Source organism: Lissotriton helveticus, chromosome 8, assembly GCF_964261635.1.
Source record: "Lissotriton helveticus chromosome 8, aLisHel1.1, whole genome shotgun sequence".
Lineage (NCBI taxonomy): Eukaryota > Metazoa > Chordata > Amphibia > Caudata > Salamandridae > Lissotriton > Lissotriton helveticus.
In genome coordinates this window covers 1349008823-1349029414 of record NC_136069.1, presented here as the reverse complement: position 1 = coordinate 1349029414, position 20592 = coordinate 1349008823, and the positions used below count along the sequence as shown (strand labels likewise).

The 20592-nt window shown below is 43.5% G+C and overlaps 1 protein-coding gene across 2 annotated transcripts in view; it reads right to left on the bottom strand.

Annotated features, from left to right (window-relative positions):
* Positions 1–20592, bottom strand: part of CHD1L (chromodomain helicase DNA binding protein 1 like) — a 296369-nt gene that overhangs the window by 243034 nt on the left and 32743 nt on the right. For both annotated transcript variants that reach the window (XM_078658336.1, XM_078658337.1), the window contains exon 3: positions 11247–11353. In XM_078658336.1, the coding sequence (XP_078514462.1) occupies positions 11247–11353 (107 nt within the window). The remainder of the gene's footprint in view (positions 1–11246; positions 11354–20592) is intronic.

The window sequence follows — 20592 nt, the reverse complement described above, 5'->3', positions numbered from 1 at the left end:
ATGACTTGCACCACAAGGTATCGCCTTCAAAGCTACAGTATTGTTGTCAAGAAGTTACCTATCTAGGTCACTTATTGTCAAAAGAAGGGAGAAGGTTGACCCCAGAGAGAATTGCAGCGATTTCCCGAATGACTGTGCCAAAAACCCAAAGAGATGTTCGTGCCTTTTTAGGTATTACGTCCTACTGCAGACAATGGATTCCAATTTTTTCATTGTTGGCGAAACCATTGATAGCTCTTACATGTAAAGATGTTTCATCCCCAGTACCCTGGTCTGAAGAATGTCAGAAAAGTTTTTCGGAATTGCGTGATGCGTTGTGTTCGGCTCCTGTGTTGGGTACCCCTGACTACAGTAAGCCGTTTACACTATACGTTCACGAGAGGGATGGTTGCGCGTTGAGTGTTTTGACACAGTCTTTTGGTGGTAAGCAACGCCCATGTGCCTATTTTTCTTCGACTTTAGACCCAGTAGCAAGAGCTTTGCCAAGTTGCTTAAGGGCAACAGCGGCAGCTGCGGCGTCCATTCGACAGTCCGCAGGTCTAGTCATGGATAATATGCTCACGGTAATGGTTCCGCATGCAGTCGACACTCTATTGAACCGAACGAAAACTCAACATCTGACGAGCGCAAGATTGTCTGGATATGAGTTGACGTTGCTGGCCAGTCATATACGGATAAAACGATGTAATGTGTTGAATCCAGCAACATTGCTGCCGATCGACGCAGAATCAAGTGGTGAAGCAGTACATGACTGCTATCTCAAAACTGAAGAGGAAACTAAGGGTCGCATTGACCTAAAAGATACTCCATTGACAGATCCCGATGGTACTTTGTATGTGGATGGTTCTTGTTTCAAGTTACCGAACGGTGATGTGACGACTGCGTATGCTGTAGTTACATTGAGAACAATTGTGGAAAGTGCAAGATTAAGTCAGAATTCGGCTCAGGCTGCTGAGTTAATTGCTTTGACGAGAGCGTGTGTGTTGTCTAAGGATAAACGGGTGAATGTGTTTACAGATAGCCAGTATGCGTTTGGTGTGGCACATAGTTTTGGACGACTGTGGAGAGAGAGAGGATTCCTTACGTCACATGGTACGAAGATTCAACATGGACAGCTTGTAAATGATCTTTTGGATGCACTTACGTTGCCTAAGCAAGTGGCAATTGTTAAATGTAGTGCGCATCGTAAGGTGACGGATGATGTTGGTCGTGGTAATGCGTTTGCGGATGAGACTGCTAAGGAGACTGCCCGGAACCTTAGCACTCGAATGTATGTGACGAGTTCGGTTAGGTGGCCTGCAGAATCAAGTATGTGTGAGAACACTATCGAGAGTGTGAAAGCAATTCAGAATGAGGCCACCGAGACTGAAAAGGCGAAGTGGAAAGAAAGTACGGGAAAGTTGGATGCGAATGGTTGTTGGACTGACTTATCGGAACAGAAAAGATGGATGTTGCCTGATGCATATGTGCTGGCTGTTGTGACTATGACACATGGGTTAGCACATATTAGCGCGAAAGGTATCTGTAAATTGCTGTTTCCTGTGTGGAAGAATGATGGTATTACGAAATGTGCTGAACGCTTGGTTAAGAATTGTATGGTGTGTTTGATGCACAATCCTGGTAAGGGCACTCCCACTCCACCTGGCCATTTTGCCCCTCCTGCGTACCCTTTCGAAGTTATCCAGTTGGACTTTATCCACATGGAGAGATGTAATAATTTGAAGTATGTGCTGGTTGTGGTGTGTGCATTTTCTAGGTGGATCGAGGCCTACCCCCTTAAGGATAATACGGCTTTATCCACGGCAAAAATTTTACTCAAAGAGTATTTTTCCCGCTACGGAATGCCTCGGGTTGTGTGGTCAGACAACGGAAGTGAGTTTGTTGGGAGCGTGATGAAGAGTGTGTGTCGCGGGTTAGGGATTGTTCAGAAATTTCATAGTGCCAATCATCCTCAGTCAGCCGGTTTGGTTGAAGGGTACAATGGCACCCTTAAACTAAAACTAGCAAAGATTCAGGCTACGACAGGTCTTTCGTGGCCTGACGCTTTACCCTTAGCATTACTGTCAACAAGGGCAACTGTACACTCCCGAGTAGGGCTCAGTCCCTATGAAATAGTGTTCGGTCGTCCTGCCAATGTTTGGGGGGTCCCTAGACCGGGTGCCTTTTGTGATTTTGAGTATCCAATGTTGATCGATTATCTTCATGACTTGACTGCTAAACTGAGGTTAATTCACCAACAGGTTCACGAAGCATTGCCGACACAGACGGAGGGTCCAGGCCACCAGCTCCAGCCCGGAGATTGGGTGGTAACGCGAAATTTTTCACGCAAGAACAATTTGGATCCCAGGTTCACTGGACCCTATCAGGTCCTCCTTGCCACGAGAACTGCAGTTCGTCTTGAGGGGCGGAAAAATTGGGTGCATGCCACCCATACCAAGAAAGTCCCCATTCCGTTGCCAGCAGACTTATGGGTAAGGAAAGGCATTGCATCAACTGAAACCGAAGGATTGCCGGCGTTTGTACCTTTCAGCGACGCACAACCTGTCGGAGAATCCTCAGTGCAGCAAAAAGGCATTATTGAACACTTGTCATCAGAAGACTCAAGACCAGAACATTCAGCTGATCAACAGGGCGTTGTCCCTTCAACGGATCTTTTGTTTAACGAACAGACACGTCCTGGGAAAACCCGATATTTTTTGAGATCCAGCACTAAAGACTAATAAAAAAACCCGTTCTGTCCCTTGACAAATGCATTATCCCGTTTTCCATGATCAGTTTGAACACTCATTCTATTGTAATTATTTCGTACATATTCATTGAGCTTTGTTCCTTACATTTTTGTTTCCACAGCTGAGAGACATTGTTTTCATATATATATATTTGTGAAATAAAGGCCGTAGGGCCGCGCGTGTACTTCCTCCTGGTTAGTAGGTCTTGACGCTAGGTTAAAGACCGTCGGTTCCTGGGAACTCCTAGGAATTGACTATTGCTACACAGAACGAAGTGCGTCAAGAAACGTTGCGGACGGTCATAGGAAATGGCATTTTCAAAGCTGATGGACTTGGAAAGAGCTCAAGCACAAAGATTCAAGCTGCAGCAACTCAGTCGTACCAAATGTTGTGTGTTCCAAATATTCGTACTGTTTGTGACTGTTTCTGCGTTATTGGCGGGTGGAGTGTATTACACAATGTCTTACTTCTTGCCCTCTATCATACCTACTCCTACCCCTGACTTTAAACTCACCTCCACTGTTTCTCCTCATTCTTTTCACATCTTACCTGAACACGAGCAGGCTAGACGTGCAGAATTCCGCAACAATTCCTTTATTCAGCTCCTTCATCAGCATCAGTTAGTGGTTAACACTACTAATTGTTGGGTGTGTGGGTTGATGCCACATACTACGGATAAGGGAATTCCATATCTGGTGTTACCGTATAGCTCCCAAGGGTCTGCTCGAGCATTTCAAACAATGTTTCGAAGCGCACTGGGTTTCCACCCCATTCGAGAACCACGTTCCCCCTACTCTGGTCCTACCTCGTACCAAAAATCTTTGTCTATAGCAATAGAGGATTTAGATAGCGATATCTATGATCCCTCGCTTATCCCTGAAGAAGAGGTACAAGCCTATAGGGTCCTAAGTAGAGGCGAATATAGTGTGTTCACTGGTGAAAAACAGCTTAAAAGCTCGCCTCCGATATGGGTCGTACCCCACACTGGCAATTTTTGTTTAATAGGTCGCGGCCGTAGATCGAAAGCCCGACTTGGAGAGAGTGCTTGCACTGAAAATTATATTTTGCCAATGGTCTCGTCCCCTGTGTTTTTGGCTGCCAAGGGTACATACTTTATTTGTCATGATCGTGCGTATGCATGGTTGCCCTCTGACTTCATGGGCTCATGTTTTATCGCAAACTTGTTGCCTCCGACATTTACTGTAGATGCAGATTATCACAAAACTAGAGTTGTGAGAGGCGTAATTAGCGAAGAGGATACTGCCGGTCAAGAGGCAGGAGACTTTTTCAAGGGTTTCCTCCCATTTTGGGGACCTATGGTTAATAGTAGGAACCTGAGACAGTTGACTCGAGTGGTAGAATCGACAGCTAATATTACTGCCAGTGCCCTTGGTAATATCACCACAGAACTTCAGGCGGATAGACTTATGACGTTACAAAACCGTATGGTTTTAGATGTGATCTTAGCAGATCGAGGTGGGGTATGTAAGGTGATCCATTCGAGCTGCTGTATTTTCATTCCTGATAACGCTCCGACTGTCTATCAAGCCATCTCGAAGTTGCATAAGATCTCCGAATCCATACACGTGGATGTAGGGGATTGGACGCTACTTGGATGGTTTTGGGGCCTGATGTCGACTTGGGGTTGGAAAATTCTGACGATCATTGGAGTCGTTGTAGTGTTCCTGTTCACGTGTTGCCTTTGCGTGCAGTGCGGTCCTGCCTTATGTGGCCTCTGTGCTACAACGTGTATGAGACAGCCACCTGTTACCAAAGGGTCTCGGTTGGACAGAGCTATGCTACAGCAACATCTCGAGGGTCTGATGAATATCGAATATGATTCCGACTAGTGTTTGCCTACATGAGGGCAAAAGGAGCGTCTGAGGTTCCGTGACAATTTTAAGTGATGTTTTCGACTCGCACGAATATGGTCGAGTCTGGTATCTAAGAACCGCAAATGACGAGTTTAGTAAGTGTGCGCAGTTTCGCTGAGCTAACTTAAACCGTTCGTTTGATATGTGGGTTTTTCATCTGTACCCACGGGTTCCATCTTAGATACGGCATCCATTTTGTCTCTTGCCCTCAAGTAGCCAGCGAACGGACACTGTCCGCTTCGTCACCCTGGGACTCTCAGGATATTTGTGGAAGACACATGTACTTTGTAAATATCTTTTACGATGAGGGGGATGATACTGTAAGGCAGATGGCCCCGCTCGAGGCTCATCTTGCTGTCCGGTTTATTGTCTCAGCCGTGCATCTCATTAGGCACGTCCCTTTGATGCCTGTATCTCGTGTTTCCCGATACCTCCCCTTTTACACCCTTTTCGATTTCCCCACTGTCTCCATCTCCCTCCGCACTTGTCTTTGTCCCTATTTCGATCTGTTTTACTGCCGATTGGAATTCACTAATGTTGGGAAGATGGGTTTTTACAGTTGGGAACCGCCAAATGTTTCCGCACTTATGTTCCGGACCTTATGTGTACCAAAGTGACCAAAGCGACCCCTCTGAGGGATAATTATGGGAACCAGGTTGTAAACTTTTGTGTACCATGTTGTCCTATGAGTTAATTTTGTATAAAAGGAGCGATCCACAGAACCAATTTGAAGCAGTCTCCCCAAGTTGCACGTGTTGTACTTGTTGTGACTTCTGTGTTCCCTGCAGTAAATAAACCTTGAATCTTTTACGCCGAAGGAAGTGTCCCGTGTCTCTGTAGTTTGTGCGCCGAAACAGGTATCCCATGAAGGTTATAGGTGTTGTTCCCTGGCACCGCTGGTACTGTTAAAAAGTCCAGTCCTTCACATTAGCCTAATCCAGATACAAACCGATTAGGGTTTGCACTCCTAAAAATATGCCTTTAGTACCGAGCACAAGTGAAATCTTCCTTAGTATTCTCAATTTGTGACAACAGGAGGAGATGTTCGATTGCATTTAGGATGCCAGAGTAAGCTTTGAGTCGTTTTTAATCCCAAACTTCTTACTATGTTAACTGGTATTTGCTGTGTGCCTAATTTACCTAGCCAATAATAGTGAACAAACAGATCGTTAGGACTATTGACTATCAGCACCTCTGTTTTCTCAGCATTGAACTTCAGTTTATTGCAACCTAACCAATCCCAAATAGGCAAAGTATTTCTTGAAACCCCTTGCCAGGCCCTGGACAACCACTGCTATATTTTTGAAATATGAATGACATCAGCATACATATATGTTTTGAACCCCATTTCGGAAAGCGCATTAGCCAGCGGTTTCATATAAATGTTGAACAAGTATGGGAATAGCGCTGAACCTTGAGGTAAACAATAGCAAAACCTTTTTTGTTTTCGAGAAATAGGGGTTTAGCACGACCACCTAAGACCTATTCAACAAGAATGTTTGGAACCACTTCATCGCTGTACGCCAATGCTGACTCCCCTGATCCAGTCCAGTACAATTTCATGATCAATCATGTTAAAGACAACCAACAAGTAATATCAATACACTGATCTTTCCAGTGTCAAAATCTAACCTTAGGTCACCTAAAATGAAGGCTAAGGCTGCCTTGGTCAGGGCGGAAAGCATCTTATTTAGATAATTATTTTACCAAAGATGGTTACTCAAGATCTTAGCTACAAATGTTTCTCACACTTTCTCCTCATAAGGTAGTAAAGATATAGAAAAATGGTCAGGCTCCCAGGAACCAAATAGCTTCTTTTAAAAGGGGCAAGATAAAAGTGTCTTTAAAAGATGTTCCTATCAAGTCTGTCAGAGGATTTAAAGTTGCATCCAATAACTTTTGAAAGATATCAGGCAGATATGGGATCTCAAGGACAGTCTGATTTCACTAAAATTCTTAAGAACATAAACTCACTCCCCTCCAAAGGTGTAAAGTAGGATAGAGTAGAGAAATAAGGTATCATATCCATGTTATCATGTGAAATGTTGCATTATGTCTGTGGATGAGTCGCCCTAGATACTAAGCTTTTGGTGTCAGTCAACTCTTCCACCAGCTAGAAAACAACGTTCTGTGGCTGCATACATTTAACACCTCTAGGCCTATCCAATCAGCTGATCTCCTCCAAAAGTGATCTGCACTCCTCCTTTTTGTCTTAGCCGGTCTCAGCCCGGTTGTACAACGCTATCCTGCATGCAGTTAGCATGCATGCCTTTACAATGCCGGCTCTCAAACGAATGCGTCATTATGATGCATTCCTTTAGCACGCAAGTGGTTACAGCGACTTGCCTTAGGGGGCGGTGTACTTTGGAATAGTAACATTTAATATTCCAACTCCAGTCTGGGCAACAGTAGGGAAGGTGTTGACTTTAAAACCAACACCACTCCACCTATGCGCCCCCTTAAAGCAAGTCATTGTAGAACTTGCGTGCAAAAACGAATGCGTGCTAATGACGCGTTCATTTTATTGCTGGCATTGCGAAGGCACAGCATGCTTCCAGCTTTGGTCTAAAGCATGGTACTCACAAACATTTTCCATGGGGCCACAAAGTTTGGTCTTTGATGTGCCTGAGGGCCACACTAATGCCAGCGGTGGTCAGTGTAGGGGAAGCAAAGCATGTCCGTTTAGTGGCTGAACTCAATTGGGTAATGTGAAACCAGACAACCTGGGATGAATCCTGGCTTCTTCACTTTGCCAAATGGGCAACTGTTTTATTTCAATGTACCTCCTTTTTCTGCATAATCCATTATAAGAGGAACTCAAAATACACAACTTCAGGATGCATGCTGTTCAAAACCATCTCCTGTGCTTGGATGTAATCACTAATTACATTGTCAGACTGGGAGGGGGGGGAAGCATGAACGTTTCTAAATTTGTGGTTGAAAACCATCACTTTAAGAAAAATACTTCTGAATGCACTGCTACAATTTGATTTCCTAAATGGAAATAGTTATACAGGTCAATGAAATAGACTTTTTGAATTTTGAAAAGACTAACATATTTTAAATGTTTGCTGTCATTAAAAATGAAGGTGTTGCTATAGTTAAGGGCCTCGTTACTTCATTTCACTAACTGCAATTAACCTTTAAATAAGTGATGGCTGTATATTAAAAAACACGTTAGTGCAGAGTCGAGTTAACTGCAGCCCAGTGCTGATGCTTCCCGGGGGGCCGCATGTAAAGGTCAGGAGGGCCACATGCGGCCCCCGGGACATACTTTGATTGTCGCTGGTCTAAAGGACGTTTCCCCTCAGCCCAGCCGTAAACCACACTGTTCGATTACTACATGGGGAGGAATACTCCAAGGCACATGCAAATCGATTGTTCTATGTAGCATGAGTGAAAAATGTCTCTATGAACCTCAATCGAATACAGGATCATAATACTTTCTGATTTCAGTGTTTCAATTAAGTCCCCTAGCTGGGAAGCATTCCAATTCTCCTCCAGCATGGAAGTGTTTGGAGTTACGGCGGGTGCACTCAGCGCAGCACTCAAAAGATCCAATCCTGCTCGGAGAAGTTAGGCTGCTAGCAGTACATCCGGCAGCATCACACAGACACAGGCTCACTCTGAAGACTGGAGGGGTCGCGCTCCCCTGCGACTGGAGCAACTTTCAGCTCACCACAATGTTGCGTGTCAAGTTCTCTACAATGGGGGATTCAGTCCTTTGGCTCCGAACTGGCGTCATGTGAGGTCATGTCATCCAACTTGAGGGTCCTCCTGGTCCACAAGAGTCAGCTAGGAAGATCCGTTGGTGCAGCTTGTTCTGCCGGTCACAGCCTCATTTCAGTCCCAGATGATGACCCGAGGCTTAGATGATTTGGTCCTGGCAGCCCACCCTCACCATATGGGGTTGCCGCAGTACCTTCCGGATGCAACATAGAACCCCCAGGTTCAATCATCCGCACCACCGAAGCACCTCCTGGCATATGGGGTCCCCGCACAGGAGTTCACAAGTGCTGGTCACACAACTTCTTCACCAGTGGCCCCCTCTGGTATAAGAGGTCACTGCAACCAGGCTGTGTGGGCTCGTCGCCCACAAACAGCGCTCAATACTCGAATCTATGGCAGCCCTCCCCTGGCATAAATAGGGGGCACCCAAAACAGTCTTGCACAAGGGTTACGGCCTGATCAGTGCACAGCCAAATTCACAAACGTGTACAGGGAGTCTGCATGGTAGGGCTCTCCAATGGACCTCCCTCCCTCCAACGCTCTATTCTTCCTCACAAGGCACACTGGTCTTGGCAAGCAGGCACATGCAGGAGCTCCAGGTTCCAGGGCAGGTGGTCTTGATTTCCCTAGGAGATGTCCCCTCACCCAGCATGGAGACTAGCAGGTATTGGCCCCAAGTACTGGTCAGAGGGAGAAGTCTTGGAGAGCATTACCTTCTCACACTGCTACTTTTTGGGGACTCAATCTCCCCTTTATATAGTCCTTTTTCAGACACCAAATGTTATCTAGGGTCTGAGTCTTTGAAATCTTATGTTAGGGTTCTGTTACTTTTAGGAGTGGCACTTCTCCTTTTTATCTTCCTTCATGAAAGATGTCTGTCACAGCAGATACGACTCCAAAGCGGATAGACCACAACATAATTCATGGGAGTGACCAGAGTTCACGCCTGTATATTAGCTACAGTGATATGTACATCAAAATGTTAATCCCAGACCCCAAGCTCTACTATTTATGATTTTTTGTATCAGGCCCATCTCCCTTCCTGAGATGTATTCAGGCTCCTTCCTTGTGATCCATCACTGAATCAAAGAACAGTCTTTTGAAATGTAAAGGGAGTCTATTCCTTTTCCCTCCAGGGTGTCCCAATCCAGCTCACGGGAATGCAGCAACACACAAATCTGTCTTGGGGGATTCCTCTCTTCCTCATTTCCTTACCAGGCAGGACTGAGCTTCTTAAAATGGAACCAAAGTTCAACCACATAATGTACCACTGCAAGCACACTCACTCAATGTACATTAATAACACACTTTCTGTTCAAGACTAATACCGCTATGCATTGTACCCTCAAATGTACACATACCTTTAGCACGTATACACACACACACACACACACACACACACACACACACACACACAGTCTGCGTTCACTGTTTAGCACTGCCACCTTTCTATCTTTAACTAGGGTGTGCTCTTTACAAACACACACACTGTCAGCACACACACTCACTATGAGCACACTGCACCCTCTATATTGTACTCCCCGTAAGCATACATACACTTAGCACATGCTTTATTCCCACACGCACTGCACAGCACTACATCTTTCATGGAATGCATTCCTCTCTGCATACATATACCCAGTAGATGTACTAACAACACCTGCACTGCATAGTACTGCTCGCTCCTTGTACTGTACCCTTTCCAGGCACACATACAACTTAGGCAGAGTCATTACGTCTGTGCATGCCAGCTCTCCACAACTTACCTGATGTGGGCCAAGGGTGAGTTAAGCACACACCAACTGAACTTTTGAAAAGGTGAGTGAGCCAATAGGCCTCACTCCAGTGATAAGGGTAAAAAGGTCCTGTTCACCACTACTGATCACTACACAGTGTGCTACCACCATAGCACTTAATTCCCGATGAAGGAGGTAGCCTTCCACCACTATGAGGGTAGCGTTTTGGGCACCTCTACTGATCTAACAAGTCCGAAATTTGTGATACAGGCCTATGTCATGGCACACTCACAAAATCCGTGTTCGCCTAGGACAAAAAAAATCAGCATTAGGGATCAAGACAACACCATATTTGGGCTATCCGGGGAGAGGTACACGTATTTTCCCTGTAAGTACTTTTCCATCCCACCAACTGTTCATTAAAATAACCATAAAAAAAGAAGTTACTCTGGCCAAGTGAGAAGTAAATGCATTTGCGAGATTAACCTTTAAAGTAGGCTGTTCGGCCATTCTTGAAGAATCTTTGTAAATAGTGACCAGACCTCCCTCCCTCTTTGAACCTCTACTCCTGTTTCCATGGGGTTAGATGTTACATGGCTTGCAAACCAGACCACAAAGTAACAAATATGTCAAAAGGTAGATTTGGCGAATAAATAAGCTTGCTAGATGCATGATTGATAATGTTTGGCATCTATATTTTGTTTATTTTAAAAATCCTCCTAATTGCTGAATTACCCAATTTAATGGTAAAATCCCTCATACATTTGATATTCAAATATTAGATTAGTACATGATAAAAACTAATTATTTCAATAAGGCAATATGCGTAGATTTGAGGGTTTGGGGTTGTCTGGGCTAAGGACTTCACTTACACCCTGCAAGAGTTTAGCTGGTTGGTCTGATTTTTAATAGCCTCCAAATTTCAAAGAGACCTGTACAAAAGAAGAGGTTGAAACTACCTGTCCTGTACGTCATTCTCTTCTTTACAGAGGCATGTTTTATGTACATTTGTCTCTACCAGGAGTTACCCCAGAGGAGGTTGAAGAAATACCATACCATAGCATAAGCAAATTAACAACAGAGAGGCACTGATTTGTGAGTCAGTGCCCTGACAAAGAGATATCATAAAGCTTTTGCATACGCTGCTCGAAACTTCATGTTGTACAAAGAAAGCTTACCTTTCCATTTCTTCTTTCCAATTGCTCAAAACTGATAGAGGGCAAAGAATCAGACAGGGACCCTTATTCTTCAAACTCCCTCGCAAATAAAGAAGCAGTGCAATGGTCTAGATTAGAAAAAAAGAAAAGTGAAAATAGCACACTACAATCTGAGTAACATCGCTACATTCTTGTTATAGAATACATTGTCCACTTCAGTGTCTCCCACAACTTAGGTACAGCAATAATGGAAGTATCACTAACTGAAATTGTGCGAACCACACAGAAGTAATACTTTGGACTAAATGGTGCACTCTGTCAAATGTCAGCCCTAAAAAAACATACCGCCATTACTTGCTGCTGTTTCCTATGGAACCTGAGCAACAATGTAATGGAAATCGGATGTCTTCGGTAAAAATACAAATGTACAACACTGTTGTTAATTAACATGTTAAAAACAATAAAAATAGAAGAGCAAAAATATCTCAAAATGGTACGATACTGCGAGGGATAAGGGTCTCTTTGTATTTGTAAAACTTTTGATCTCCTTTTGCAAATGAAATATCTGAATAAAGGTTGTAGATTTCTTATGTGATAGAAATCTTTATGCAAAGAGAAAAATTCATTACATGAATTGGCATCTACAGTGTATTTGTACTTATGTATGTTTATGGTTTATCAGAGTAGGATATTGTACATATGATAAAATAATTTCTAAAGACATTTTCTAAGCTGATGTATACTGCCATTGTGTTTATTAAGTACTAAATTAGAGATGAGCATTTTATGAATGTATTTATCTATAATATTTTACAATAAAAACATTTTTTTTGTGGGGGGCGTGGCTTGGACGCCGAGGAAGATGGCGGCATAGAGCGTCTCTCCTCCCGTCACGAGCGTTACTACCAAGAATTGGAACGCTTCCATCTGAATATAACCGCGATGTGAACGCGGATTCTGAAATCGGAATACCCTGGGTGTGCAGTGAGCTGCCTTTTATAGCTGTGGCTGCTCCAGATCTGGAGATACGCCGAGCGGGACTCCGGATGTCCCCTGCCACGCTTTAGACGAGGGAAGGAGCAGATGCGGGACACTGACTGCTCACCGCCGTGACACCGATGACTGCAACCACACGGTAGGACTGTTGGTGATGCAGTGGGGTCCTAGAGGAGAATTGAGCAACCGATCCTGGTGCACGGAGGCGCAAGTAAAACCCGATCGCTTCCAAGGCTTCCGATACCTTTACCAAGATGGCGGCTGCCGATTTTGCAATTATGAAAATCGTGAGTGAATGAACTCCTCGAGGACAAACTGAAAGGCAGTATTGGCAGTATTATGATCTATGACAAAGAAATGGGCACATGTTCTTGATCTGGCAATGGGAGCTTGATACTTTTGCGCCATCTGATTGAAACGTCTGTCCTCAGACAATGGTGACTTCTCCCATGATGCCACGTGCAAGCCCTAAGTGAGTCTCCGAGGCACCTTGCCTTTCAAGATCCTCCCTGTGGCACACCATAATTGCTAGACGCACTGGGAGCACTGGGAACTAGCTGATTGATTTCCTCTACCGACCTACCTTCAATCTTTTACCTACATCAGTGCGACTGCGTTTGCGTCAACCGTATACACTATTGTCAGCTCGGCCTATACGCTTGCGGTGGAAAGGATTTCGAGACACTACTCAGATTTCAAACACTCAAGATGGTTACTAAAGATCAGAGCTCCTTGAAAAGACTTAAATCGGACCACTCGAACCCGGGATCGCCGAACAAGACAAAGAAAGTCACTACGGAGGCACTCAATATGATCCTAAACAGGCTGGATGAAGTGAAAGATTTGGCTAAGGTAACCAAGGAAGAAGTAGTGGCAATCCGCCAAGATATTAGGGACACTAATGCACGCCTAACAGAGACGGAGTCGAGGATCAGTCATCTGGAAGATGTCGAGGTTAAAACTTGCGCGGCCCTGAAACACCTACACGTCTCCTCTGACCACACCGCTAGAAGACTGGCAGAGTTGGAAGACAGAAATAGGAGAGGGAACCTACGCATTTTTGGGGTCCCGGAAGGGTCCGAAGATTCGGAGGGGTTGTGCCTCCAGTTCTTAGAATCCTGGTTTGCTCAGGCCACGAATTTGACTTTTGTTAACCCTCTAGAGTTTGACAGAGCGCACAGAGTACCTGGAAGAATCACCAAGGCGCAAAAAGGTCATAGGCCCATCGTCTGTAAGCCGCTGCGATACCAGCATGTGGAGCAAATACTGGATTTTGTTCGGAAGCACAATCACATCCTGTGGAGAGACACAAAGATCTACATCTCACAAGATTATAGCAAAGAAACAGTAGAAGTAAGGAAAGCCTTCTTGGCCCTGCGGCCGCAACTGAAGTCGAGGGGATATCAATTTGGATTTGTGGGTCCGGCGAAATATAGAGTCGCAGTGCGTGGATGACCTCACTTTTTCACGGATCCTATGAAGCTCAAACGCATGCTCGAGGAGCTGGATGAGCGTGACATGGACACCAACAACCCAAGCAATATGACGGCCTCGGCTTCAGGATACAAATGAACATTTCTGGAAGAAGCTGTATACGATGGATCGTCTCTACTCATATGGACTCACAGGTTTTGTGGTCCTTCTGAAACTGGGAGTTGCTCCGTGAGTTATATTACAACGCACTATTCTGGTTATCGTTTGGCAATTTATTTTGCCCTTGATTCCTTAATATCGCTCTGTCTTTATCGATCTAATTTCTCTGATCTAACCTGTTACTAGTCTCTGAAATAGGTAAAATTGTGTGACATTAACACATTGCTTCGGCATTAGTTCAGCGCTACTAAGGTCCGGTTAGGACTATTGATAAGGGGGCCACTCAATGTTAGTCCATCGCTCTTGTTTATGTATAGAATATGCTGGCTCTTGGGGTGCCCTAAAAAGTGAATATGATGTTACAATATTCTACAAGGACCTCAGCGTAAGGATATAAATGCTCTATTTGGGAGATTCTGCATATAGTTGATCATCGCTACTTATATAACCCTACATTCGAGATCCCCTTCTAACATTGAGAGTTGCTTCGTGAATTATATTACAATGTACTATTCTGTCTCTGCTGTTGGCAGCTTCTTTTGCCCTTGATTCCTTATTATCGAACTGTTATTATAGATCTAATTTCCTTTGCTCTAAACTGTAACTAATCGCTGAGATATGTAAAAATTTCGTAACATTGACACATTGCTTCATATGGTGTCACAATGCTTCACAAAGGCCTTCACTATACTCTAAACTGTTTTCACCTGATGCTCCACTGCTAGAATCCCATAGAGTATACCAGTACCAATATCCAGAGTATGGTCTCATAGTTAAAATAAGACCACTTACAGGCTATCATTGCTTTAGTATATGGTTTTAAAATACTTCAAACTGTTGTTCCAATGTTTATGCAATGTTGGTACTGACGGGAGGGTTACTGCGGTTTTCCTCACGTCGCCATGCTTACATATTGCAGTAGGGGTGGGGGGTTTGGGGGGGTCAGGGGAGGGGGGTTGTACGTGGTGATTTTCATTTTCATTTTTGATTTATTTATCTTCGTTTTCATTGCCATTTTTACTCAGCTCCTTATTTCTTGTCTGGACAAGTTGGATCATTCACATGCCATGTCTATGCGCCCATACATCTGCTCACGGTCTCTATCAATCTAGTGCCATAGTCATCAAGTCAGGGGATTTCCTACATGATGTGCCACATGGCACGCCACTCCTTGGGGTTCATAATGCACTCATGACGTACGCAATAGAATAAATGATACATCCTACTCTTAACACGCCGCTCGGAACGGCTTCCCTAGACAATTTAAAAATCTTGTCATTGAATGTAAAAGGTTTGAATCAACCCATTAAAAAACAGAAGATATTGGATTATGTACGTAGGCAGAAAGGCGACATTGTCCTGCTGCAGGAGACCAAGCTAGACACGAAACAATTTTACACTCTGCGTAATAGGTTCTACTCGGAGGTTGTGGGCTCAAGTGCCCTAGGTAAAAAGAATGGGGTACTGATATTGTTGGCGAAAAAATCCAAGATAGAGTTATTGTCCTCAGAGGCAGACGAGAAGGGACGCTGGGTCACAGCTAAGCTCACCAGGGACAACACGGAATTTTATGTCACGAATATTTACGCACCTAACACTAATGATCTAAACTTCTGGCAGGAACTAGTGAAACAGCTTGCAACCATACCCGACACAGTAGTTCACTTAGTAGGAGGAGACTTTAACCTTCCATTCGACCCTGCCCTGGACAGAGACTCGAAGTGCATTTTCAAGCCGAATAAATCACATGGCGCATTCATTAAATTGTGTCAGCGCTTTAATCTGGTTGACGCGTGGAGAATACAAAACCCCACTGACAGGGACTACACATTTTACTCTTCCCCACATGACTCGTACTCCCGCATTGATTACATCTTCGTCACACAAAATGGGGTATCAAGGATAGAAGACACATCCATAGAGCCAAGAGTCCTATCAGACCATTCATGCATTTCCCTTTCCATCAGTAACATTAAGCCCTCCCCTAAACAAACATCATGGAGACTCAATGAAGAAATCCTAAATAAAGAACAGAATAGGGTTGCCATTCAAACTGCCATCCGGTCGTATTTAGAAATAAATGTGAGAGGGGACACTTCAGACCTCGTTCGCTGGGAAGCCCTGAAAAGCACACTATGGGGAGTATGCATCAAGATCCGCTCTGCAATGAACAAAGATTACATCGCAAAATTGGAAACACTAGAAAGAGAGATAGCTGATCTAGAAAATAGACACCAATTGACCAGGGACCGGGAGACACTGAACACTATGACTAACAGTAAATACGAGTACAACAAGTTGGTGAGTGAAAGAGCGGGAGTATGGTTGGACAGGAGGCGGAAATTTAAGCTTTGCGAATCTAACAAAGCAGGTAAAAGCCTGGCCGCCTATCTAAAGTTCAAGGTTCAGAAAAATTCTATTAATGTTATAAAAGATTCGGCAGGAGTAAGCCACTCTGACCCTCATGAAATAACCGAGATCTTTAAAGACTTTTATGAGGGCCTGTATGCTAAAAACAAATTGGTTGACGAGACTAAGGTCCAGGATTATTTACAAGAGTGTGACTTGCCAACATTAACGTCAGAGGAACAACGCAGACTAAATGATCCGATCTCGGCTAGTATGGTAGAAAAGGCAATCAAAGGTCTAAAATGTGGGAAAGCACCTGGCCCTGATGGCTTTACGGCTAAATTTTACAAAAGTTTTGCCCCGGATCTAATAGAACCTCTTCTACACCTTTTCAAGGAAATCACAGAAACAGGTGAGGTAAAAGGCACTTTAGCGGAGGCGATTATCGCGGTACTCGCTAAGGATGGCAAAGATCCATCATTGCCAAAAAACTATAGGCCGATTTCCCTGATTAATCTAGATTGTAAGTTACTAGCTATGATTCTATCAGCCCGGCTACAAAGAGTCCTCCCTACCCTCATACATCCATCTCAAGCTGGCTTCTTAAAACACAGACTGTCAAGCGATAACACCAGAGTTTTAGCCCATGCATTAGAAAAAGCAAAGCTTCTGCATACCCCCACAGTGGCAATCACGTTGGACGCTGAGAAAGCCTTTGATAAGGTAGACTGGGTCTTTCTTGAGGCAGTCTTACACAAATTCAATTTAGGAACAACATTTACTAAACTAGTAATGGCTCTGTATGCCGGGCCCACGGCTAGGGTTAGAGCAGGGGGCTCCTTTTCCTCATCCTTCTGCCTAAAACAAGGTACAAGACAAGGATGTCCATTGTCTCCATCTTTGTTTTTACTGGCAATAGAACCTTTCCTATATCATATACGGAATAATGCAGCCATTGCTGGAGTGCCGTTTAATGACTGTACTGTAAAATTAACTGCTTACGCAGATGATGTGCTCATTATGACGGAAAAAGCTGACGAAGCTATTCCGGCATTAATGGCCACGATTGATGAGTATTCTAAGGTTTCAGGCTACAAGCTGAATAAGGACAAAACAGAGGTCAAGCTTTTAAATAACATAGGGAGTAAAGAAATACTTGGTGCTTCTGGTCTTACTTGGCAACCAAAAGCTTTTAGATACCTGGGTCTAGATTTCGAGAAAGACTTAATAACAACCCTGAAGGTGAACAAGGACCTAACTTTAAAAAAGATATCCACATTATTGGATAGCTGGTCACCCAAGTTTTTGTCCTGGTGGGGTAGGGCTGAAACACTTAAAATGATGTGCACGCCTCTGGTTAATTACCTGGCCAGCATGCTCCCAATGACTTTTACAGATGAATTTGTCAAGAAAGTGGATAGGCTGTTTGGGGAGTTCCTGTGGTGAGGGAAAAAAGCCAGGATATCATTGAAAAAGCTGCAGCTGGCAAAAGAGAAAGGCAGCCTGGGCCTTCCCTCGTTCAGGAACTACCAGACGGCTTTCCTTTGCAAACAAGGGGCTCTTTGGCTAGTTGACTCTCCATCTTATACCCCAGTATGGATATCTATCGAGAAATCGATAATTGCACATGCACCCCTTCCGGCCCTCCTTAGCATGGACTTAGCGCATTTACCTCACTCCAAATATATCCTTCTGAACACCAGGCGAGCCCTCCTCAGGCTGGACCAATCCCATAAAACTAACTCAGTATTCAAGAAATCCATCCTCGTATCGTTGTGGTATAACCCTATGTTCCGGTTAGATGGCAGAACCCTCTATTGGGATTCGTGGGCTAGAAGTGGTATACATATGGTAAAAGACCTCTATGTAGATGCTCTGCCCATCCCTTTCTCGACACTACAAAAGACATTTAACTTACCACCCATAGAATTCTATCAATTCCTGAAATTGAAATCCGTCATCTCTAAACGTACTCTCACTACTGAATTACCCTGGCTTATGAAGCGTTTACCGATAATGTTCCATGCTGACCATTTCATCTCCAGAGTCTATAAATTGCTCCTCCCCATGCCCAAGAAACCCCATAAGCTAACGGAAGGCAAGTGGGAATCGGAACCTAATTCGACAGGACTAACGATAGACTGGGAAGTGATCCACAGCACTGCACTATCAAATAAGGTCTCCCCGATCCTCTGTCAAACAAAATATATGTTGCTGAACAGAGCGTTCTGGACCCCTCAGAAGCTGTTCAAATGCCATCTAAAAGATACGCCCGATTGCTGGAATTGCCAGGCAGCACCTGGGGATCTGTCGCATATGCTTTTTGATTGTTCCCTACTAAGAACATTTTGGGGGAAAGTATTTGCTTATATTCACCAGATATTTGGAATTACACCTCCCAAGGAATTCTTGTATGTCATTTTGGGCCCATTAGACATGCAACTGCCTGACATACATGACCGACAACTGTTAGATGTCATGTTGACACTGGCGTGCAAGGTCATCCTTTGTAAATGGAAGAATTTTGCCGAGGTCAACTTTAAAATCTGGTTAGAATGGCTCTCCTTCTTGAGAGGGGCGGACAATCCGGCACTACAATCAGCTACATGGAAGCATTCTAACAAAAAACTGTGGTCCTCACTGGATGCGTCATCCTCTCACTTTGAACCTCCATGATACAACCCTCTAAATGTTGATTATTCACATATGCTCCATTGACTCTGTATGAACCCATATGCTCCAATGTTGTATATATTATTGTATATCTCATTGTATATCTTATTGTCGCCTGTAATATGACTCATGCTCCCGCCGACCGATTGTCATTGATGCATTGGCACACTTGTCCTTATTTCTTATTCCTTGTTTCTTATTTCTTATTTTCAGTGAGCGTCATTTATCACCACTACTGTATTAATCTTTGTATTGGAAGATTTACTGTATTGTCTCTGCTTTCATTTTTCAATCTTCAATAAAAAAAGATTTGAAATAAAAAAAATAAAAAATAAACATTTTTTGTGAAGGACACAGAATTATATTTGGTTTTTAGATTAATATTCTTCCTGGTCTGCTTCTGGTACAGTGCATGTTGTTTGACTACAGGTCGAGGAAATAAGATTTAGCACAAAAGGGATGCTTTTGTTTTTAATCTGTTTAACTACCCAGTCCCTTTTGGCTCAATTTAGGTGACTCAGTTTCTGGAGTTGTAAGTATACAAGGACACACTGATAAATGGGTATAAGAGGCACAAATTATCCATGTATATCACATAGTTTTAACTTTTCCTATTTGTATCTCAACACCACAGACTGAACTTTCTCCGGGTCTGGCTTTGCTCCCACATTTTTTTATATATATATGCAGAGAGCAACATAGATAAGATTACGAAAGGAGCTTGATGCCTGCCCTCATTTAATCTACCTGGCTCCCACATGCTGCCAGAACATAGACTCTCTCCTTAGTGGTTAAGCTGGTTGTTTCTCACAGTATGATTTGCAGTAGACCTGGTGTGCGCCCACACCATATCTAGAATATGTACAAGAATGTACAATAGCACAGATAAATAGCAATGCCACCTAATTATTGTCTTAAGAAACAGCAATTTATACAATTTACTACACAATCTTATAGCAATGTAATTTCAAATTCCTAATCAATATATTCATTATATAAACAATAAAGAGTCAAATCTATTTTGCCGTTTTCAAATGCTTCTTACAACCTTATTCAATGCCTCCTTTGTTTCACTGCACTTAATCTGACAATAGCCATGTTGCTCCATTCCAGCTGAATTTAGAAACTTAAGTTTGCCGATTGAAAATATGATAGTGCAGGAGAAAATAATTACTTCTAGGCTTCACCTTAAAATGCTGATGTTTATAGAAAGTGATAAGATGAATAGGATGCGGATCAGTTTGCACATACTGAATAGCAAAACTATCCAGCAAGTAGTATTAAACAGTAATAGGAATTAGATGAAACACATCTATTTAATCAGAGGGGAAACAGCGTTTACAACGCTGTCTCCACAACGCGGTACCATTACAACGCAGTCGTTACAACAACCGTGTTGTTACCACGCATACAATTACATCACAAGTCATTAGTACGACTTGCTGTAGTGGGCGCAATGGTGTTGGATTTAGAATCCAACCCCTTCCCTGCTGTTGTGCAAACTGGAGTAGGAATAGTAAAAAAATACTATTCCTAAGTCCAGTGCGCCCCCTACAGCAAGTCGTAGTAATGACTTGCGATGTAATGGTATGCGTTCTAACAATGCGGTCGTTGTAACGACCTCGTTGTAATTGCATGTTATGTATTTGCATGTGTTGTAAGGGTATATATTCAATCAAAGAAAGCCAAAGTTCGTTTGCTTGGTCTGTTCCAAAAGAGTCAGTGGCCTGGCTTCAAAAAAACCATTTGGGACATT